This window comes from Corapipo altera, unplaced genomic scaffold (genome assembly GCF_003945725.1).
Source record: "Corapipo altera isolate COAL_440 unplaced genomic scaffold, ASM394572v1 178, whole genome shotgun sequence".
NCBI lineage: Eukaryota > Metazoa > Chordata > Aves > Passeriformes > Pipridae > Corapipo > Corapipo altera.
In genome coordinates, this window is record NW_020884983.1 from 169,990 (window position 1) to 193,908 (window position 23,919).

General features: G+C 41.8%; 1 protein-coding gene across 1 annotated transcript in view; it reads left to right on the plus strand.

Moving 5' to 3' along the window:
• Positions 1-23,919, plus strand: part of CHCHD3 (coiled-coil-helix-coiled-coil-helix domain containing 3) — a 147,946-nt gene that overhangs the window by 40,985 nt on the left and 83,042 nt on the right. Inside the window, exon 5 of the mRNA XM_027665974.1 lies at positions 3,751-3,895. Within this exon, the coding sequence (XP_027521775.1) occupies positions 3,751-3,895 (145 nt within the window). The remainder of the gene's footprint in view (positions 1-3,750; positions 3,896-23,919) is intronic.

Here is a 23,919-nt window from a genome sequence, read left to right on the forward strand (position 1 = left end):
TCTCTTCTCTTCTCTTCTCTTCTCTTCTCTTCTCTTCTCTTCTCTTCTCTTCTCTTCTCTTCTCTTCATTTACTTTTATTTTATTTTACTTTTATTTTATTTTATTTTATTTTATTTCATTTTATTTCAGTTTTATTTTATTTTATTTTACTTTTATTTTATTTTATTTCACTTTTATTTTATTTTATTTTACTTTTATTATTTTATTTTACTTTTATTATTTTATTTTATTTTATTTGACTTTACTTTTATTTACTTATTTATTTTACAGTTTGTTACCGTAGATTTAGCTGATGTTTGCCTTTTCTTTAGCAGCAAGCAACACATGCTGGCTACCAGGAAAATGAATTTATAATGCCCAGGAAGCACCTGCTGTAGGTTGCTGCAGTTGGATATTTGTGATCAGAGGATCTGCCTCTGTTTGTTCCATTAAGCTCCAACAAGCCACCCAATTATGTAACTCAAATAAATGAAAATTACTTCAAAATCCTGCTTATTTTTATCTTAAAACTCAGCTGAATTTAAATCACTTGAGGTGGGTGTTCAGGGTTTTTTTTTAAAATGTGAATAAAAGCTGCCCTAAATGAAAGTTCAGTGGATACTTCAGGAATTGAACTTATTATTGTGTCGTGTAGGTGCAATCCTGGTCACACAAATAAGAATGAATTGATTAAAAAAAGACTTGAAATTTTTGCTTTAAGATGCAAGGCAGTCTTGGGTGTTTTCAAAAGACATAAAATCCCTTTTTTGGCCCTAAATGATATAAAATTTGACAGTGAAATAGTGTAATTTTCTTTATGCCACGTAAAGGAAGGGAAAGGGGAAAAAACCCAAACCTAAACAGTAAAATTTGTGTTTTAAAGTTTTCTTTGACTGAGGTGACCTGGGTGTTCTTGATGCAGATTTAAAAAATCTGGATTTAAAAAAAAATCCCAGATTTTTAATCCAGATTTAAAAAAAATCTCACGTACAGAGATTATTGCACCTGCAAATTTTAAAAATAACTTCCTGCTAGGAAAAATAATATATTTAAATATTACTATGGATTATGTATATATATGCATATATAAAATATAAAAAAATTTAATATCTATATAAAATATAAAATGTATTTTATATGCATATATAAATATATAACTATGTATTATGTATAGTTATATATTTTATATGCATATATAAAATAATACATTTGAACCATCTAATCTGATTTCCTCCTTAGATATTAGGAAGAAACTCTTCCCTGTGAGGGTGGGGAGGCCCTGGCACAGTTTTCTTGGGGGATTGGTTTGGAAATGACCAATTTTTGTTATTTTTAAGGGTTAGAAAAACCAACTTCCTTCTTTTTGCAGGAGAAGTTGAGTTGTCACCAAGGTTCAGAATCCCAGGGGTGAGGAGGAGACTTGAGAATAATTGGGAATAATTTACTAGGAATTAGATGTGAGCATCTAATCTGGTGTAAAGAGGATTTAAAGAAATTAGATGTAAAGATCTAATTCTAAGTGGATTTTTTTGGTTGGTTGGTTTTTGTTGGGTTTTTTTGGCGTTTGGTTTTTTTGTTGTTTTGTTTTGTTTTGGGTTTTTTTTGTGTTTGGGTGGTTTTTTTTGTTTGTTTGGGTTTGGGTTTTTTTTTTGTATGTGGGGTTTTTTGTATATGGTTTTTTGGGTTTTTTTGTGTGGTTTTTTTGTTTGGGAGGTTTTTTTGTTTTGTTTCGAGTTTTTTTTGTTTGGGTTTTTTTGTTTGTTTGAGGTTTTTTGGGGGTTTTTATATGTGTTTTTTTTTTGTATGGGTTTTTTTTGGGTTTTTCATTTTGGGTTTTTTTGTTGTTGTTTTTTTATTTTGTTTTGTTTCGGGTTTTTTTGTGTTTGGTTTTTTTTGGGAGGGTTTTTTGGTTTTTTTTGTATGTGGGGTTTTTTGTATGTGATGTTTTTGTTTTTTGGTGTTTTTGTTTTGTTTTTGTTCTTTTTGTGTTTGGGTTTTTTGTTTGTTTGGGTTCTTTTGGGGTTTTTTTGTATGTTTTTTTTGTATGTGCTTTTTTGGGGGTTTTTTTTGTTTTGTTATGGTTTTTTTGTTTTGGTTTGGTTTGGGTTTTTTTGTGTTTGGGTTTTTTTTTTTGTTTGGGTTTTTTATGGTTTTTTATGGGTTTTTTGTATGTGGTTTTTTTGTTGTTTGGTTTTTTTGGGGGGTGTTTTATTCTACTTTGTTTTTAGGGTTATTTGAGGGGCGTTTGTTTCTCTTTTTTTTTTTTGAATATTGCACTTCGCAACGCGGAAAGCTCTAGCTGGATTTTTCATATATTTTACTTATAAAATACATTTCACATCCTATAATTACCTCTTAGGTCCAACATTCATGAAGAAAAGACATTTTTAGGGGGAAAAACCACTTGCAGGAAGCCAAATCCAGGCAGGATAAGGAAGGAACTTCCCTCACCCTCAGGAAACACTCAGTGCCTTCTCTGCCTCTCACCAGGAAAAGCCGCTCCGGCTTCTATTTTGACACTTTTTTCCCTTTTTTAGACAAAACATGATGTCTCCAATCCAAAAGACAACCAGCATGTTTTGACTGTGCCATTGATTGCCTGAAGGATTTGTTGGATCAATCCCGCCGGAATAATTTGGGGGACCTTGGGAAATCACTTAATGGAATCGGGTCCGCGGCTGCATAATCTCGACTTTTTTTTTTGCTGGAGTAATTGAAGATGCAGCTTAATAAACTTTTTTTATAAAGATTCCCAGTTGGTTGCAGGGTTTTCAAGGGGGGTTGGAGCTGAGCACAGAACTAATACATCTTGTAATTGTCTTTTTTTTTTTTTACTTCCCCACCTCACTTAAATCCGTTCCCCGGGGAGGAACGTAATGTACTCTAATGCTGGTTCCTTTTACAAAGTGACCCCACTCATTAGAATTTCTTCTCCACAGCTCCCCTGACAGCACATAAATGCACTGAGAATACTTAAGCTTCCTCTCCATCAGTCTTTCTTTTTTTTTTTAAAAAAAAAAATCTATTTAAAACCTGGAATTTCATACCTCCATTAGTACAGACTTCCCTCCGCGCTCGGTGTCACCGCCACACACGAGCAACAGATAAATTTGGTTCACTGAGCAGTTTATTTCTGTGTATTTTCATGAAAATCAGGTGTTGTGTGTGCTTGACTCCTGCACCACAGTGAAGATTTCAAATGTATTTATAATTTGTGACGTGAATATTGAGGGTTTTCTGGGCCTGGAGCTGCAGGTTCCATGAGTATTTTCATCCCATCTTCTCAAATCTCTGGGAAAGGTTGATTGTGGTGGTTGGATGTTTTTGCAACTTGGTAAAGAGGTGCAGGAGTTGGGTTTCTGGTGTGTTTAGAGGTAAAAAAGCACCATCCCAGTGCAGAAAAGCTTTTAGCTGGGAGGGAGAAAGATTTTCCTGGAAAAAATGGTTCCTTAAAACCAGGAAAAGCCCAACCAACCAACAGAGCTCTGGGTGTGTTCTTTTACTTAAAAATATATTTTCATAGGGCTCTTGATGATGATGATGAATTAGTTGTATTTTATATGATTTAATAAATAGTGACATTAAGACTCGGAACTTTTGGATTTGGACAGTTAAATCTGAGATAAATTTCTGGAATTTCTAGTGGATGTTTGTATTTAAGTACTTTAAAGAAACGATAATAATTTACTCCGCGACCGGAATAAGTTTAAAATCCTTTTCAAAGCTGCACTTGGAAAACACACCTTTTATTTTGCCTCCACCTTGTGCAGATTGAAACAAGAGCAGATGTTTGTTCGGGATGAGTTTGGGAAGCTCCTGGAGCGAGAGAGGATCTCCTCAAACGAGCACCTGACCCGAGCCATCCTTCGGGAACGAGCGGCCACCGAGGAGGAGCGGCAGAAGGCCCAGCGCTTTGTAAGTGCCCAAACTCCTCCAGAACCCTCAGATTTCTCAAGGAATTCTGTCTTCAGGTTTATTGGTAGAGGAGGAAAGAGGTGGAAGGGGTAGAAGGCGAAATATCCCCTCGTTACTTCTTTTTTCTTTATCGCGTCGCTTTATTCGAGTCAAATATCTCCGTTTTAAGAGCTCTCGCTGATGGTTTCAAACCAGATCAGAGGGAAATGGTGTATCAAAGGCTCATATTTCATTGGAGCTGATGGATGAAAAACGTCCTGACGAGGAAGTTGTAACATATGGTTGGCTGTTTTCCTGGGAAAACTGACATTATACATTTCAAATGTCTGACAGATTTATAACTTCTCAGACGCAGCAGTTACTCGCTGCGTGGAGTCTCTGTTGGCTCTTGGAACAATCATCATTATTCTCTGAGGGAATAGGCCTTAAAAATCCATAGATGCTTGAGCATAAATAGGAAACCAATTGGTATTTCTGAGGAAAAATTGAAAATATTACCTGAGCATTCCTATGAAAATAAAAAGGATTACTGATGTCAGCAACTGTATTAATGTTTGGCCCTCTGAATCCGGAATAAAATCCAAGTGTTTTCAGGTTTATTGGTTGGTAATTTAGTAATCAGTCATCTATGGTGTGTTAAGTACAAATCTGTTCTTGTTTTCCAAGTAAGAACCAAATCTGTTGTTATTTTTCCAAATCCCAGTTGAAAACTCAGCCAGTTTCCCCTCACTGTTGACATCTTTTCCAGCCCTTTCTCGATGCTCTTTCACCTCATTTTTGATAAAGAATAATTTCAGTGCTGTAAACAAATATTTGGCCATTTTAAAATAAGGGAACAAAGGAAAATGGAGAGGAATTATAACCAAGGTACAGCCTTAGTTTAATACCTTAAACCTTTATATTCTTAATATTATGGGGGAGAGAGAAGGGGTTTGTGACCTCGAGCTACTGAGGAGCTGAAGATTTATAATTATTTGCATAATTACTGAGGGGTTTGTAGCTTTTTTTGGTTATTAATGCTGCAGATTTGGCATTTCCACTGTGCTTGTTCATTCTTTGAAGAAGGTAAGAAAACAGCAAGAAGGTTTTGTCTGGGTTTTTTTTCTTTACAATGGGTCTAAATATGAAAATACTGAGTAATTCTCACTTGGTTGCAAATCCTTCTATAAGTCACCTCCTTTATTTTCCTGTACCTGGTCAGTTTTTATTCCTTTGCCTTCATTTCTTATGCTCCCTGTGTATTTGTTTCGTGTATCCAAGCTGAATTTAATAATGTGTAACATGAGAATGTGTCTCTTTGTGCCCTTTGTCAGGTACAGGGAGTAATTCTGTGTTCTAGTCAAGTGCTGCAGCAGGTTTGTGTTTTATGTGGCCCACATTTGATTTGTCAGACTCTCTCTGGAAGGGAAAAAAAAAGTGTTCCTAAAATGTCAGTAGCAAAATAAATTCCTTTGCTACTGCTGAATTGTTTAAATAGTGCAAAGGAAAAGAAATGATGGTTAGAAAGGAAGAATTTCAGTTTTCCTTTACCAAGGCTGCTAATTCAGCTTTAATAAGTAGACATAAAATTGTTACAGTCATATTTCCCATTCTTAAACAATTTGAACTCCAGTTGCTGCTTATAATTGCAGAAAGAAGTAATTTAAGAGTGTTGACGTCCCAAAAGTTAGAATTAACTCTTAATACAATTGACAAAAATGGATTAAAGGGTCTGTTTGTGCCTGAATTTCTTCGGTGCTGTGTCAGCTGGCACAGCGGGTGCCCTCAGGACATGTGGGCTGCTGAGCTGCCAGCCACCTCAAAAGCATATTTTGGGGAGATCTGAAGGTTTGCAAACCAGTAATTCTGATGTTTGTACCAGCCAAGGTAGGAATTTCATGATTTCGAGCAGAATTTGCAGACCATGAGCCAAAGCTTCCAAATCCCCTGTGGAGTCGGCGCAGGGATTTAATCAACTGGTGGTGCTCAGTTCAGCAGAAATCAAGGTGGCTGCTTGGATTCCTTTGGTAAAACCTTCCCATGTTGTTGTCTTGGGGTATTTTGGACATGATTGAACATTCCTTATCCCACAGCATTGGGGCCAAATCCCTAAAAAGCGATGCTGGTGAGACCAGAGAGGGACCTGGATAGGTTGGAGAGTTGGGCTGATTCCAACGGGATGAGATTCAACAAGGCCAAGGGCCGGGTCCTGCCCTTTGGCCACAAGAAGCCCCTGCAGCTGCAGGCTGGGCCAGAGGGGCTGGAGAGCAGCCAGGCAGGAAGGGAGCTGGGAGTTGGGCTGGGCAGGGAGCTGAAGAGGAGCCCGAGGGTGCCCAGGGGGGCAAGAGGGCCAATGGATCCTGGCCTGGCTGAGGAAGAGTGTGGCAGCAGGAGCAGGGCAGGGCTTGTGCCCCTGGGCTGGGCGCTGGGGAGGCCACCCCTGGAGTGCTGTGTCCAGCTCTGGGCCCTGAGCTCAGGAAGGCCCTGGAGGGGCTGGAGCAGGGGCAGAGAAGAGCAGCGAGGCTGGGGAAGGGACTGGAGCACAAGTGCTGTGAGGAGAGGCTGAGGGAGCTGGGGGGGCTCAGCCTGGAGAGGAGGAGGCTCAGGGGAGACCTCCTCACTCTCTGCAACTCCCTGACAGGAGGGGGGAGCCGGGGGAGGTTGGTCTCTTTTCCCAGGCAGGGATCAGCAAGACAAGAGGGCTCGGTCTCAAGTTGTGCCAGGGGAGGTTTAGGTTGGATATCAGGAAGAATTTCTTTGCAGAGAGGGTGCTCAGCCATTGGAATGGGCTGCCCAGGGAAGTGGTGGATTCTCCGTCCCTGGAGGTGTTTAAGGACAGACTGGATGTGGCATCAGTGCCATGGGCTGGGAACCACGGCGGGGTTGGATCAAGGGTTGGGCTGGATGATCTCAGAGGTCCCTTCCAACCCAGTTGATTCTATGATTCTGTGTTTCATCCGGCTTCTCCCCGTTGTCTGGCTGTGGGATCCTGCTCTTTCCATGCAGTGGGATATTTGATCCTGAAATGAGCTGACCTGGGAGGAGTGAGGGTGGGGCAGGGTTAGATGGGATCCTGGGAAGGAATTCCTGGCTGGGAGGGCGGGGATGCCCTGGAATGGATTTCCCAAAGAAGCTGTAGCTGCCCCTGGATCCCAGGAAGTGTCCAAGGCCAGGTTGGATGAGTTTTGGAGCAACCTGGGCTAATGAAAGGTGTCCCTGCCCAAGGTCCCTTCCAATCCCAACCCAATTCCAAGCTCATTATCCCTCTTCCCTTGGCTTTTCCCTCCTGTCTGCAGGGGGTGGCTTGGCTGGTTTTCCAGGCCTGGATGGACACCGGGGTGAGGTTCAGGGGCTGCTTTACTGAGCAACAATTTCTTTACTTCTTCTTCTCTTCAGTTCAGCCCCTCTTCTGTCCTGTGAGACGTGAACTGAGGCAAATCCGTGAGAAATCCATCCCGGAACCTTTTCCAGATGCCCACAAGCTGCTTTAGAATTTGGCTACAAAACCAGCTCAGTTGGGGGAGTTGCAGACTGAGCCTGGGGGGCAAGTTGGGGGGGAAATGAGAACTTCTTGAACTGGTCTTGCCACAAAGAGGGTGGGTTTGTACCTTTAGATTTACTGACTTTGGAGATGTGACATTTGCAAAGTGTTTCTGAGTGGTTTCACTAAAGGCCAAAGTGCACCACGTGGTTCAAGAACTGCCTGTGCCACTACAACTGCTCAAAAATCCTGATTTTTCCCCCCTGCCTTAGCATGGAATGATATTTTTTCTGCCCATCCCTCTTGAAAGAGGATTTTAGAATAAATCAAGCCTTTTCTTTCAGTGCAACCATCAAGAATTTTGGTTCTGGACCACTCCAGAAGTTATTTGTGTTATTTTATTCACACAGACAGGAGTCCTGCTCTTTAACGTATTTAACAGTGGGGATTTTTGCTAAAAAAAAGAAAAAAAATCTTCAATAATAATTAATTTGTACCAATAAAAAATTAGTACCAAATCTAAATCTTGTAACTGGTTGAATTTTTAACCCAGGACAATTCTGGTGCAGTGGCTTTAAGTGTGGTGGCTTTACCATAAAGAGTTAATTGATGTCCCATCACTGGAATCAGGGGGAGAATATAAAAATCCTACTTTCCCCCCCTACCTTAGCATGGAATGATATTTTTTCTGCCCATCCCTCTTGAAAGAGGATTTTAGAATAAATCAAACCTTTTATTTCAGTGCAACCATAAAGAATTTTGGTTCTGGACCACTCCAGAAGTTATTTGTGTTATTTTATTCACACAGACAGGAGTCCTGCTCTTTAACATATTTAGCAATGGGGATTTTTGCTAAAAAAAAAAAAAAAATCTCCAATAATAAATAATTTGTACCAATAAAAAATTAGTACCAAATCTAAAAATTGTGACTGGTTGAGTTTTTAACCCAGGACAATTCCGGTGGAGTGACTTTAAATGTGGTGGCTTTGCCATAAAGAGTTAATTGATGTCCCATCACTGGAGTCATTATGAGAGTCAGGGGGAGAATATGGAGTAAAAAAATCAATAGTTACCCAAAGTTGTGTTTCCAACTCCCTGTAATGACCTGGACTTACTCTGAACATATTTGCTTCGCTCTCTGGGCTGAAATGAGTTGTCATCAGGACCCTGCATGTCAGAAAATGGTTTTATTGAGCTGCCAATGACATTAAAATCTCATTTCCCTTTGAAGAGGTCCAGAAATATTGTCCTGTAACCAGAACATTTCAATTGGATTTCTGCCCCCATTAGAAACCCATGTCCATACTAATGCAATTAGATTTATTTCCCCACGTCTTCCAGCACCTTTCAGAGAGGGAAATCTGGTGCTGCTCAGGTATCTTTTGGTTCTGCCAATTATTTTCCACACCGGGATTTCTGTTAAAATTGATTTAGTAGAAGTATCCTTATATTAAAACACACTTCTTTTGCACTTTAGGTCACTCTGGTAATCTGATTATTGGCTTTTTTTTTTTTTTTTCCCAGCAAAAATCCTGTTGGAGGTGTAAAACCCACCTATTTTCCATAACCAGATTATACCCTGACCCTTCCTGCTCCTTCCCAATTGTATTTTAAGGATGACTTCCCTGGAAAACACCAGGGGGAAGAATCACTGAGTGAGTTAAGGCTTTAATTCTGAGGAGAGGAGTCTGTTTACAAACCTGCAGTATTTATTACATACCTCATTTAGCTCATTCATCATTTTAATAGAAAAAAGGAATCTTTTGAGATGATTCTGAAATAATTTGAAGTAAACTACATAGCCTGAGGCAAGACATGATTGCTTCCTGCAGGGAGGGCCTGTTGGAGAAGTCCAGAGTGAGCAGAGCCTGGAATTCACAATTTAGGGGAGGAAAAATCCTATTTGAAGGTGAGATTTCAGGTTTGGGAACCACATGGTACAGAATTAAATCACTGACACTTGTTTTGCCTCTTTTTGTTCAGTTTTATAACTTAGAAAGTAGAAATTTTTTATGAAACCTCTTCAAAATTTGAAATTTTGGGAGTATTAAGTCTGTGTACATCATTGTTTTAGCCACGTGCTGCTGTTCTTGTGGCTTAAAAAAGCAGTTTTCTTGCAGCAAATAATCTTTTTGGATCTTGTAAAATTGCAAAAAGAACCTGATTTTGGCCATTCCTATTGTGGAATTCAGGAGGAAGGAATTCTTTTGGACTATTGAGGATGTGATCTGTGTTTTTGTTGTGTGTCTGGTTCTTGGGGAGAGAAGTTTGGTTGCTTTTTGGAGAAGGAAGTGGGATAAAACCCACAAGTCATTCCCACTTGGAAAATACCCAACTGCAGTGCTCCCCTTGGTTTGAATAATCCAGAATATCCTGGAGATGGTTTGTGTGTCCTGTTGGAGAAGTCCAGAGTGAGCAGAGCCTGGAATTCACAATTTAGGGGAGGAAAAATCCTATTTGAAGGTGAGATTTCAGGTTTGGGAACCACATGGCACAGAATTAAATCACTGACACTTGTTTTGCCTCTTTTTGTTCAGTTTTATAACTTAGAAAGTAGAAATTTTTTATGAAACCTCTTTAAAATCTGAGATTTTGGAAGTATTATGTCTGTGACATCATTATTTTAGTCACGTGCTGCTGTTCTTGTGGCTTAAAAAAGCAGTTTTCTTGCAGCAAATATATTTTTGCATCCTTGAAATGGGCAAAAAGCACCTGCTTTTGGCCATTCCTGTTGTGGAATTCAGGAGGAAGGAATTATTTTGGACTATTGAGGTTGTGATCTGTGTTTTTGTTGTGTGTCTGGTTCTTGGGGAGAGAAGTTTGGTTGCTTTTTGGAGAAGGAAATGGGATAAAATCCATTCCCACTTGGCAAATAAACCAACTCTCACTGACTCTCCCTCCCTCTTTTTTGGGTTTGGGATGGAAATTCCAGGTGTTTGGGACAGAAATCTGTCTTTCTGTCTTTCCTGGGGCCTTAAATAGATGTGAAACCAACTGTATGGGCAAGAAACTGTTGCTGCTCAAATATAGATTGAGAACATTTTTTTCCAGATCTTTGGGAATCACGAGTGATTTTCTTACCTGAACAAACATATTTGCCTTGGAGAAATGGCAAAGAATTGCTGTCTAAAATGGCTTTATTTATAAATAAACATTTCCCCCCCATCTTGATATAGTTAAACAGTAAAAATAATCTGAAATAGCCTTTGGGTAATGGTACTTTTGGTGCTGAAGGTGAAGCAAATGTTTTATTTCCTCTCTGGAAGTGCCTGTGAACCAGGAGAAGTTGCCCTTTATTTCCTTGTCTCTCTCTTCACAATGTCCATCCTGACATTTAAAATATTTGTTTCAGTGCCACAACAGAAATGATTTTCTCCTCCCTTCGGTTTTTCACCTGGCAACATGTTACAGATGGATTTTTTTTTTTTTTAATCATTTTTGGATGTAACAACTAATTGCCTTTTTTTTTTTTTCCCCTCCCCTCTATGTCAAAAGTTTGACAGACAGGAGAAAAACACGGGAGGGAGGAAATTCTGAAGGCAAGGAAGGTACACGAAATGATCATTTCTTGCCTTGAAGATCCCTTCTTGAAGGGTGAGAGGGACGTGTTGTGATAGTCAAGGCAGCATTTAAAGTGTGTTATTTTTTAATTCTTACACAGCAAACCCCGAGATATTTGACAGCAGCAGAATTAATCACTGTGTTAGCTCAGCCCTGAGATGAAGATCTAGTGCTTTACAAAGCCTGCTGCTCCATCAATTTGTTCTTTGGGTGGAATTCAAATTGAGTTCATTTTTATAGATTCCACTGCATAATCCTCTGCTCCCTCCTCCCCCATTCATTAACCAATTTGCTCGTGCTACTCCCTTTTTTTATTGAATGGGAACAAAATTGCCAGGCTGTCTTCCCAAATGAATATCATCATTCCTTGTCATGCACGGGCAAAAAAGTCGGGATAATAATCCTTTTTTACAGCCACCTTCCCCCCTTCCAGGGAGGAGTTTTGTTTCTGCCCTCGGGGACACCCTGAAAAGGATGTTTTAAATAAGGTTCTCCTGGAGCTTTGAGCACGATCCTGGCGTGGAAACATTCCAATCCAGGCTCCTTTGGATCCTGCCAGTTGTGTGACACAAATAAAAAACCCCCAAATCAAAGCCTTGTCAAGGCTTTTCCTTGGACATGACGTGGTACAAATCCAGGCAAGGGACTAAACCACATTTATTTGACACAAATCTGGAAACAAAACACCAGAAAGGCTCCTCCATTCCCACAAAACAATTTCAAGCTAGGGCTTGAAACTCTTTTTCTGACTTTCAGTCAATATTTGGATAATTCAATGATTCTTTGCTCTCACATTAAGCTAATTTTGGCTGGAGATGTGTTCTTATGTCCCTCCTTCAGAATGTTCTTTTACCATCCTTATTTTGGGATGAATTAGAAGACTTAAGGAGAAAAAAGGTTGTTTGGGGGACAGAGGGTATGGAAATTAGGAGATTTATTTTACTCATGTTTTCAGGAGTGGCTGAGGTCACTTGGTTTGTCCAGCCTGGAGGGAAGACTTTTATAAATGACATTTTGATGTTTTTCATGCAATTTAAAGGGGTTTTTTTAAGTCTTTTCCTATCGGGGTCCCACTGGATACCTGGGATTTCTTGAGATTCTCAAGTGTTGTAGCTGCAGGTGTCAAGGTATCTAAAGCAGGTGCACACAAATCCAAATAAACAAGATATTTCAGGGAGAGGATGAGGAAAGAAAATGGAATGTCATGTGAAGTTTTTTGGGGTTTTTTTATATAGATCCTAAGAATTTTTTTGTTTCTGTCTGTAATTCTTGTGTGATCTGTTCTGTGGTAGGTGTGTGCCTGGAGGGAAAACCAGTTTGCCTCCTGTTTTTTTTCCAAGGGAAGAGTTTAAATGGAAGAGTTAATAAATTTGGGGTGTTAATCCACTGTTTTATTTCGATAATAAAAGTTATTCTCTTGACAGTCCAACCCCTCTGGAGGCTGAGGGCTCTTTAATTGCAGTGTGTCATCTCAGTGCAGGAGGGGAGTTTGTAGCTGGAAAATCAACCTCCTTCCAGGAATTGTGGGGATGGCAGGTTTTGTTGAACATTTTTGTGTGTTCTGGTCTTTCCTTCCCCGAGGTTGTGGATTTGGGGAACCTCGTGTGTCGCTCCCATTAAAAAAATTTACACTTTAATTCACAGAAGTCACACAGAGAATTGAAGAAAAGCTGATGTTTTTTTTCAGGAGGTACCTTCTGCTCCAAAACATTAACATGTAGCCTACAAAACTTTCCTTTCTAGTGAACTCTGAGGGCAGAAATTGGTCTCATCTGTAAAACATTTCGTGGGAACAATATGGGAGAATTTTTCCAACAGAAATTTTTGGGAAGCCTCGGGCAGAAGCAGCTGATAATATTTCCTGTTGCATTACTTTTAGTAACTTAATGATGTTGGAAGACCCACCCCTCTGTGTTGGTGCAGGGAGATGCTGCAGTGCCTTTTTTTTTTAGAGGTGGCTGAATTCAAAGCACGTTTCGAGGGAAAGAAATAAATAAAGAACTCAAATTCATTACTCCTCATTTTCCTAATTATCCTGCAGATAAACAGTGGGGATCGTGACATTAAGATAAGTAAGTGGTTCACGAGTTTTTTGCTTCAGAAGGAAGCAAGTCTTACTGTTCCCCCCTTTTTTTCCCCCCCTTTGGGCCGTGCAGGAGAAATAAATGAGGGGGTCCAGGGGAGTTTCTGATGGATGGTTAATGGGACCGGGCCTCGTTCCTGCAGCAGCTGCCGCAATTCCGACTCATTAGCACGCCCTTAATGGTTGCATCCCGAAATCACCTCCACCAGGGGCATCCAGAATCCAGTGGAGCAAAAAAAGCCACGACTTTGAAACGGGAGTTTCAGGTGCAGAGGATTGGTTTTGGCCGAGCGTGTGATGGGAACGCGACAGCAAATCGGAAAGAATTAATTTTGGAGATCATGGGTTGGCATTCAGCCTTCCATAGTGACCACGTGTGTGTCTTCAAGCTGTGAATAACCCAAGGAGGAGACTTCTCCAGGCTTTTGCTGGGTGGTTCCTGCCTTTAGAGCCAGAAAGGCTGCTCAGAAGTGTTCTCAGAAGGAAGACAATCACTGCATGAAACAATCATAGAATCATAGAATCAACTGGGTTGGAAAGGACCTCCAAGATCATCCAGTCCAACCCTTGATCCAACCCCGCCGTGGTTCCCAGCCCATGGCACTGATGCCACATCCAGTCTGTCCTTAAACACCTCCAGGGATGGAGAATCCCCCACTTCCCTGGGCAGCCCATTCCAATGGCTGAGCACCCTCTCTGCAAAGAAATTCTTTCTAATCTCCAACCTAAACCTCCCCTGGCACAGCTGAAGACCGAGCCCTCTTGTCTTGCTGATGGTTGCCTGGGAAAAGAGACCAACCCCCACCAGGCTACAACTACCTGTCAGGGAGTTGCAGAGAGTGAGGAGGTCTCCCCTGAGCCTCCTCCTCTCCAGGCTGAGCCCCCCCAGCTCCCTCAGCCTCTCCTTATAGGACTTGTGCTCCAGTCCCTTCCCCAGCCTCGTTGTTCTCCTCTGGACCTGCTCCAGCCCCTCAATACCCTTCCTGAACGGAGAGACCCAGAGCTGGACACAGCACTCCAGGGGTGGCCTCCCCAGTGCTGAGTCCAGGGGAAGAATCACTTCCTTGGACCTGTTGGCCACACTGTTCCTGAGCCAGGCCAGGATCCATTGGCCTTCTTGCCCCCTTGGGCAGACTGCTGGCTTATGTTCAGCTCCCTGCCCAGCCCAACTCCCAGCTCCCTTCCTGCCTGGCTGCTCTCCAGCCCCTCTGGCCCAGCCTGCAGCTGCAGGGGCTTCTTGTGGCCAAAGGGCAGGACCCGGCCCTTGGCCTTGGGGAACCTCAGCCCCTTGGAATCAGCCCAACTCTCCAACCTATCCAGGTCCCTCTGCAGAGCCCTCCTGCCTTCCAGCTGATGGACACTCCCCCCCAGCTTGGTGTCATCTGCAAATTTGCTGATGGTGGACTCAATCCCCTCATCTAAATCATCAATAATGACAAGTCATTTCTAGTGGTAAGACAACTGAAATATTCACATCTATCAGATATTCAGGTCTTGACATCAAGGCTCTCAGCGATGGCTTCATGTACTTAATATTTTGGTGTGAGGAAATACTTCTGTGGAAGATCTGTATTGGTTTTTTTTAATGCTCTGAAGGAAGGCAAGAGGATGCTGGAAGGCAGGATAATGAGGGAGGGTTGTTTCTGCCTCGATAAAGAGGCTTCTTCTAAGAACTTCTCAGATCAGGTCACCTGGATCTTTGTTTTTTCACTGTAGCAACTCATGTAATATTTTAATTTTCCCTCTCGCTTTTATCTGTCCGCTTGAAGCACGAGAAAAAAGAAAACCAAGAAATAACCTTGTGGTTATTTCTTTTGAAAGTAATGATCTAGGAAGAGGATCCTGAACTCGGGAAAATCATTCTTTGAATGTGTCACCTGTGAGGGGGTGAAGGCACGGCACAAAAAACAGTGCCTGTCGTGTTCTCCTGTGGTTTGGTGTGTCCTAAAAGCCAGTTTTGAATTTTGGGAGAGGAGGATGAGGGGATGTTCACCCTCAGCACGTTTGTGGGTGGCTCCAGGCCAAGGGTGCGGTGACACACCTCAAGGACGGGGACATCCAGAGGGACCTGGATGAGCTTGGGAAGTGGGAATCTCGTGGTGGTCCACCAAGATGATCAGAGGGATGGGGCAGCTCTGCTGTGAGGAAAGACTGGGAAAATTGAGATTGTTCAGCCTGGAGAAGAAAAAGGCTTCGGCGTGACCTTATCGTGGCCTTGCAGTGCTGAAGGGAATCCACAGGGAAGATGGAGAGAGACAATTTACAAGGGCATGGAGAGACAGAACAAGAGGGAATGGCTTCAAACTGACAGAGGGAATGTTAGATGGGACACTGGGAAAGAATTCCTGGCTGGGATGGTGTGGATGCCCTGGCAGAGGTTGCCCAGAGAAGCTGTGGCTGCCCCTGGATCCCTGGAAGTGTCCAAGGCTGTGGGAGCAACCTGGGCTAGTGGAAGGTGGGTAGAATGAGATGATCTCAGGAATGAGATGATCTTTGAGGTCCCTTCCAACCCGAACCATCCTGGGATTCTCTGATTAAGGCAACCCTTCAATTTATTGTTCAGATTTTCTTGCTGCCCTACATCCTTCTCCATTGCTGGCAATTTTATTCCCGTATTCCTGTTTGTTTTGGAGGCTCATGGAAAAATGAAGCCTTTCTAGGAGAGTAACTTGATCTTCCTGCAGCACCAGCAGAAAACTGGTGGTCAAGATCCATCAGGTGTAAAAGCAGGTGAGTGGTTTGTAGCCTTGAGGAACAAGGGAAGTTCTCCTGGAAGATGAGCAGGAAGAATCCGGATACAAACTGGTGGTGTGCCAGGGCTGGGCAACATTCCCATTAATGGGATAATTTTCATTTATTGGACAAAGCAGATTCCACAAAAAAACTACCTTCAGTGCCTTTTATGAGCAGTGGTTAAATAGTTATTAATAGTTAATTATTTAGAGGGCCAGGATGAAATTCTGGCTTGTTGTTACTGCACTGGTTGCAGCCCAGACGTGGGAGAACTTGGAGCAACCTGGGATGGTGGAAGGTGTCCCTGCCCCTGGCAGGGGGTGGAATGGGATGGTTTTGAAGGTCCCTTCCAACCCTAAATTCTGTGATTCTTTCACTGGAATTTTTACAGCAGTAGTACCCAGTATGTTGTTCATTTGGGGGCACTTTGGGCTGCCCCAACAGGTAAATGTGTCAGTGTGTTCTCAGTGTTAAGGTTGCAAAATTCCCTGGGGGTGATCGATGTTACTTTTGGAGAGAGGGGGGGAAAAACATGACATGGGAATTGTGAAAAATTAGGCTTAGTGATTTTTGTTTGGGAACCCAGATTGAGGAATTTTGATTGTGTTGGTCTTGATTGAGGAAATTTGATTGTGTTGGTCTTGATTTCTCTGCTCTAAACTCTCTTTGTAAGGCTGTGATATGAAGTGTTCACTTGCCTGAGAGCACTAGAAGTGACCTTTTTTTTCATCCAATATTTCAGGTTGGTGTTGCTTTAGTTTTGGAGGGCTGTAGCATTCCACTGGATGTGGAATATGATGGGAAAAGCTGTAATTATCTATTCAGGGAGTGCTGACAAGGCCCCAGAAAGGGTAAAGGTGATAAAGAAGTGAGATTTAAAGATTGTATAAACACAGAGTTTGGAGCTGAAGTTCAACAGAGAAGAAATATCAGATAAAATAACTCTGAAACCACGATTTTGCCACATTGTGCTGCTTTGGTTTAGTTTACTTGACTCTAATTTTTTTTTCTTTTTTAAAACACAAATCTTGTTTCTTCTCTTCATCTTTCCCAAGTCCAGTAAAAGGAAAGAATAAATCAGTTCATATATTTGAGAAATTTGGGAGAGTGATATGACTGTTATTCCATGTGAAGTACTGGGCAAACCCAGGACATTCTCTTGTCGTGCCTTCTGTCAGCTTTTAAAGTTGTCCTGAAGGCACAAAATATTCTTGACAGTTGGGAATGGTGTCAATCCTGATTTTGCATGGGGTCATATCTGGGTTTTAATTCTTCCTTTTCCTATGTGGCTGTTTCTTTCCCAAATTCTGTTTTTAAATTGCTTTCTTTGACACGTTTCTATCTAAACTCTTCCCAACACCCCCAATTCTTTCTCAAATCTGCTGCTTCTTCCCAACCTCTGCCAACCCCTGGGGGTTCCTCCTGCCTTCAGTCACCTCACTTTTCATTTATATCCTTATTTTTTCTTTCTTTTCCATTTTTTTCTGTGATTTTCCACTCTTTTTCTCTCCCTGCAAAAGAACCACCACATCCTTTTGTCCATGTTTTTGGGACAAACAGCTCTTTCCTGTGATTCCTGGGACCTCTTTGTCCCCTTGGCTTCTGTTGTGTGCTGGTGGAAGGAATAACTGCAGATGGAATTCCCTAAAATCCCTGCGGTCCTGGGAGGACTTTGTGTGTTCTGTGAAACCTTGGAGGTCTCTCTGCTCTATTTTTTTGTGTTCTTGGTTTTTTTTTTTTTCTCCCAGAAGCTAATGGACGTGATGGATTTTAATTTGACTTTATTGGAGGGAGAAGGAGGAGGTGCCCTAAAACTGATGTGATGGGCACCACTCTCCTGGCAGATACCACATTCCTTGGATGCTCAAGAAGCTACAGACTCTCAGCAGAACAAAAAGAAACTGGTTTTATTATTATTAGTGAAGAGTTTGCTCTCCTTTTTATTTATTTTTGGCTCAGGCCCTCAGAACGAGTGGAGATGAAGAGCTGTAGCATCTGTAACTCTCTTCCTTCTGCCACTGGAACCTGAGGGTCTGTGGAGTGGAAAATAAATGGAATTTTATTCTGTGGAGAGGATGACACAAGGCTTTTGTACTGGTGGAACAACCAGGAGAGAACTCCCTTCTTTTCCCAGTAGTTTTCAGGGCAAGTCTGACCATAAATTGGAGGGAAAAGAGGGGGTTCATTCACAATGACTCCCAAAATCAGCTTTATTCTTCGAGTTTGATTTCAAATTTGGCTAATTCTGCAGAGCATAAACAGCTCTAATGAAGGGAATTTTCAGTCTTTGCTAAGAAGTTTAGTGTTTAAATCCTGTATTTAAATCCAGTGGCCTTGCTGGAAGCTTTGATCCAAAGTATCCCTGAACAGCCACTGGCAACACAGGAACATTTTCCCTGCTTGCATTTTCTGGCAGTTCCAGGTGTAATCAGCTGTGCCAGAACTTTCCACCCTCGGATGTCTTTAATATTTAGGAGAAATAGGTGCTTTTAGGATGTGATTCTGACCTCTTTCAGTTTAGGAAGTGGATTATCCTGTGGAAGTGTGAATGAGTGGCTTGAGGAACCCCAGCTGAAATGTGGGTGTCTTATTGTGTGGACAAGTTAACTCAATTAAAGATATAATAGATAAAAAACATGAGAGCAAAATAAAAGGTAAATAGAATATATGAGCAAAAAGAGAAAATAAAAAAGATAAAATGAATGATATAAATGTTAGAATGACACCTACATCTGTCGTATAAAATCTGCTGATAATGAATTAGAAACATCATATAGTGGCAGGACAGGGATCAGTGGTTTTAAACTGGGAGAGGATGGATTTAGATGGGATAGAAGGAGGAAATTTTATATGATGAGGGTGGGGATACCCTGGCCCAGGTTGCCCAGAGAAGTTGTGGCTGCCCTTGGATCCCTGGAAGTGTCCAAGGCTGGGTTGGATGAGGCTTGGAACAACCTGGGGTGGTGGAAGGTGTCAGGGTTGGAACTGGATGATCTCCAGAAGTCTTTTCCAACCCAAACCATTCCATGATTTTATATCAGAAGACATTTATTCTTCCCAACCATTTGTGAAGAATTGGTGGCAGTGGCTGGTTTTATGCTGGCTCCCGTTTTTTCCTTCCTTATGCCTGGTCTGTTGAATTAAGGTTTTAACTGTTTGGTCCTAAAATCCCTTTGTTCCCGGGGGGATCACAGATTTCCACTCCTTCACACATTCCCTGAGTTTGGAGCATGTCCTGCAGGATTCTGGGCTGAGTGATTGTGGCCAGAGGGGGAAATGAAAGTTGATTTTAGTGCATCTTCCCCCAGCAGTGGTTTTAGTGCAGGTTTTGTTGTCATGCAAAAACTTCCCTAAATTTCAGGAGGAACCGACAACAGCTGGAATTACTGGAATTTCCAGCCATTCAGCAGTGTGTTCTCAGCAGGATGCTGTGATAGCACTTTAAGAGAGTAATAAAGAGGTTGTATAAGTAATTCCTGTAAGTTAGAGTTGATACAGAACAATTCTAAACATCGTTGCATGTCACAGTTGTAAATGGGTCGGGAACATCTCCGAGTGTGGAGCTGACAACAAAAAAAAATCAGGACTTGTACCACGAGTGAGAAGGAAAAAAAAAAGCTATTTTATACTCCATTAAACTGTTACACATCATAAATAATTTATGCTCAGCTCGCTCTGTTCTGTAGCAAAGATGATAAACTCGACATTTTAGGAGCATTTTAATGAACATAATCGTTTGCCTGACTTTGTCTGTAACACAAACCTCGTTCCTCAGTATTCCCCCACGTCTGGAACTGGGTTAAATTGTAAGGAATGCATTTAAAAGTCAGTCCTTGAGGCTCTGAGCTCCGCAGATATCTTGGAGTGGATTGAAAATATGTTTTAGAATGTTTTGGGTTGGGAGGGACCTTCAAAGATCCTCTCGTTCCAAACCCCTGCCGTGGGCAGGGATGGCACCCACCAGAGCAGGGAATAAATGTAGTGTATAGAAATAGTTAAATGTAGTGTATATAAACAGTTTTACTCATTTTACTTCATATACTAATTTTATATGAATTATTTCTATCATTAGCCAAAGTGTCCTAGCACCTCGTGTAATATTATGAGGTTGTCTGTATTCCCAGACCAGAGTATTCAGGATTTGTCCAGTTCTTACTGAACTTTTAGGTTCTCAAACTTACAGGGAGGTTTTTAGACTCCTTTGTGCTCTTTGCTTTGCCAGTGAAAACTTGCTATTTTTTTTTTGATTAGTTAAAAACACCCTGAACAAAATAGGAGTGTAAAAATTAAACTACCTCGGAGATAAAAAAGAAAAAAATAACCAAACTGTGGGGATTGGGTGGACATTTGGATGGTGGCATTTTTAAAATGTGCAGTTTTAAAAGTTGGGTTTGACTCAGGCTTTCAGAATTGTTGGTAATTAGGTCATTATTTGAATATTTATGTTCATTTTGTACGGTTTTTGAGGCTTCTGAGCACATCACTTGAGTGTGTTCAGTGCCCATCACTGGTACTACAGATAGACCAATTGATACTTGTCTCTAATTTACATTCATTAATAATTATATTTTATTAGTGATTATGTTGAATTCGAACTGATGGCATAAATTCTGCGTGTGTGTCTTCCTCAAAATATTTTTGACCAGGTTCAGTGGCTCTCAGTAATAGAAATATCACCTTAAATTCCTTTTGCAGTTAAGGAATAATCAACTGGTTTTTGGTCCGCCTGAGAGAACTGTCTAATTACATCTTAAATTTCCATTTCTTCTTACCTGCTCCTGTAAAACCTTTTGCAGATGGGCTGAAATATTGCAGGAAAGACTTTGTAGATAATAAGAAAATTCCTGGTTTTCTACCAGGAGATGGGAGCTGTCCTTGGCCCAGCCAGAGTGCTGGTTCCCTCCGTGTCGTTCATTGCAGGAACAGCCCCAACCATATTAAATCTTAATCAATAACAGCCTTTCGCTAATTACGGGAGCGGGTTTGTATATTGGATAAATTGCTGTTTGTAAATGTTGCATTGTATTAACTAAACCAGCTAATTACCAGCAGCACAATAAACATAAGGTTTCCTAAAAGCTCCCATCCGTGGCTCGGAGCAGTTGCTGCTTCCTGAGATTCTCAGTCAACGTGGAAAACAAGGTAATGACATTATAAATACATTTAGAACGCAGGACGATTTCTTCTGAAATGCATGTAAGTGTTATTGCTTTGCTGTGAAATATGATTTATTTAATGCATTTCAGCCCCCATAATATTAAGATATAATTGAGATGGGGAGGAGGAGGGGGGGGGGGGAAAAATTGCACGGAGTCAAAGCCTGCAGGGAAGTGAATCAGGGGCTAAATTGCTTGTAATTTTAAAGGCACTTAGGGGAATCATGAAATTTAGCTAATGCAGCTTTGGGTTTAACAAATGCGAAGGAAACAATTGGCCAGTCTTTCAAGTTTTATTTGACTTCACATGGGTTTTGTATTTTATTTTTTTCTGTGTCTGGCTCGGAGCGAATAAACACATCAGCTAAAATTTCACAGCCGTGTCACGGGGAAGAAATGGATCTGTGGAGAGATGGACATTTGCAGTGGGTAGCCAGTAAAACAGTCGGTAAAACAGTCAGTAAAACAGCAGACAGTGTGATTTGGGTGATGAAGCCACAGCCGTGTGAAGGGAAGGGATGATGGCACTGGCGGGATGGGAATCGTGTCAGCGGTGTTGGGAATTCTGGGGATTGTTTGGTTTCAGAAGGGTGACAATCACAGCTCTGGCCTTGGTGGGTTAATTGTGGGCTGAACAGTCTCTGGTGATTTCACTAAATCACAAAACTCCCAAACAGGTACCCCCAGGAACTGCAGCTCTGCCTGAGTTTAACTTAAAACTGGGCCTAACATAAACTGGCAGCTGGAGAGAAACTGGGGTGCTGTAGGTTGTCTTCCAGGGATTTTGGTCTAGAGATGAAATACAGGAGTCCCAGGAACCTGTACTTCTGTGCCAAGATTCACTTCATCTCAGTAGAAGAGAAAATAGGGGCTTGTGAAATAAAGCTTTGCTTGTTTTTTACGAGAAGTAATAATTAAAATTCTGCTGAAGAAACGGCTTCGTGCTTTCAAGGCATTTGTAATTTCTCATGTAAAATGTGTTAATCATTCTGTGAAATGTGAATCACAGGATGGTTTGGGTTGGAAGGGAACTGAAACTTCATCTTGTTCCACCTCCTGCCATGGGCAAGGACACCTTCCACTGGCCCAGGTTGCTCCAACCTGGCCTTGGACACTTCCAGGGATCCAGGGGCAGCCACAGCTTCTCTGGGCAATCCATTCCAGCCCCTGCCCACCCTCCCAGCCAGCAATTCCTTCCCAATATCCCATCCATCCCTGCCCTCTGGCACTGGGAAGCCATTCCCTGTGTCCTGTCCCTCCATCCCTTGTCCCCAGTCCGTCTCCAGCTCTCCTGGAGCCCCTTTAGGCCCTGCAAGGGGCTCTCAGCTCTCCCTGGAGCCTTCTCTTCTCCAGGGGAACATTCCCAGCTCTCCCAGCCTGTTTCCATAGGAAATCACATCCCTTTGCCCACAATTTCCGAGTTATTGGCAACCAGAAGATCCCAGGGCAGAGGCTGAAATGAAAAGTCCATCAGTGTCTCATCCCTGTCCTTCACTGTCTGGACACACTCTGATCCCTTTGATGAGCATCTTCTTCCAGATCCAGGGATATCAATGGAGGAAATGAAAGGCTTCAGCAACTCCTCAGGTTTTCCCTGTTGGAGGTGAGTGTCCCTCACCAACTGGCCAAGTAGCCATTCATGGAAATACTTCCCTGGTTTTCTTTGGGAAGCATCTCTTTGCTGGAACAGGTGAATGGTGTGAGTTAAAGCTGTTCCCTCACCACTGGATTCACGTGGACGACCCCAGGAGCGTTGTCAGTGGGATCAGCAACCTCTCCAGGGGGAGCAGCTGTACCTGGAAGATGATGTTGGATCTCATTGGACCCAAATTAATTTAAATCTCTTGGAATGCTTAGTTACTTTGTGGGCAGCCCAACCTGGAACATTCTCTAAGCCTTTCCGATATTAACTCCAGATTCCAGGGTGTAATCACTTTTTTAATAAAGGGGAACTCGGAGGCTGGAAAAGCAGGGTGGTTTGATTTTGTGGGGCTAATTAAAGAGCAGAATGAGGATGAATAATAAACATAAAGAATTGGTAGCTCCACTGAACCACCAAAGCTCCCCTTCCTCTGTGTTCCTCTGCAAGGCGCTGCCAAGAGATTTTGTGAGGATTGATTAAAATAGTTTGAAATAAGGCACTGTCTACAGAAGTTCAAAGTAATTGGTATAAGTACTTTTATTAATAAAGAGAGTTTCCATAGAATGGATTCTATCTCCAGGGCTCTCAAAGGGCTTTTACAAGTTAAATATATAATTAAGTACATTATCTCATGCTATTCACAGAAATAGGGTTTTTTTTTTCCTTGTGGTAGGACACAGCAGCAATTTATGGTGTGAAGATTCATGTGAAATTTTGCTGTTAAATGAGACCAATACAGTCCTTGCATTGTTGAAATTCAGTGTGCTGTGACTGAGTGCCAGACAGAACAGAAAGAGCAAGACCAGGATAAGCTCAGCCTAAAATGAATCAGGCAAGGCAGGGCTTGCTTTCAGAACAGAGGGCTTTGAATTAACATCCATTATGGTCTCAGCTTTGTCTGGGGCTTTAATGACTTTTAATCAAGGATTTAACTATATCTGGAGTAGGAATTGTCAACCTGTCGCCTTTTACTTTAATACTGCCCATATTTTTGTGTTACATCTGATCTGGTTTAGCAGCCAGAGTTTATCTGGGACCAGCTTTGTGCAGAAGCACAAAATACTGAGCAGAGTCCTTGTGCAGCCACAAAATCCTTAACGTGGAGTTCTTGGAAATGAGCAGAGCAGCACCTGACAGGGGATGAAGTGGCATCTGGGGCTGCTCCTGGCACTGAGCTGAGGCTGCATCAGAGGGCTGGAAAGTGGAATTCCCTCAAAAACACCCTTCTCTGGCTCGAACTGCTCAAAAAACAAGTAGGATTGAGATGCAAGTGGATATTTTGGTACAAAACCCCACAAAGATGCATTATCTTTTTAGTCCACGGAATAAAAAATAATAATAATAATAATTAATTTTTAGTAGCTCTATACAAGCATTTTTGTGGAGTTG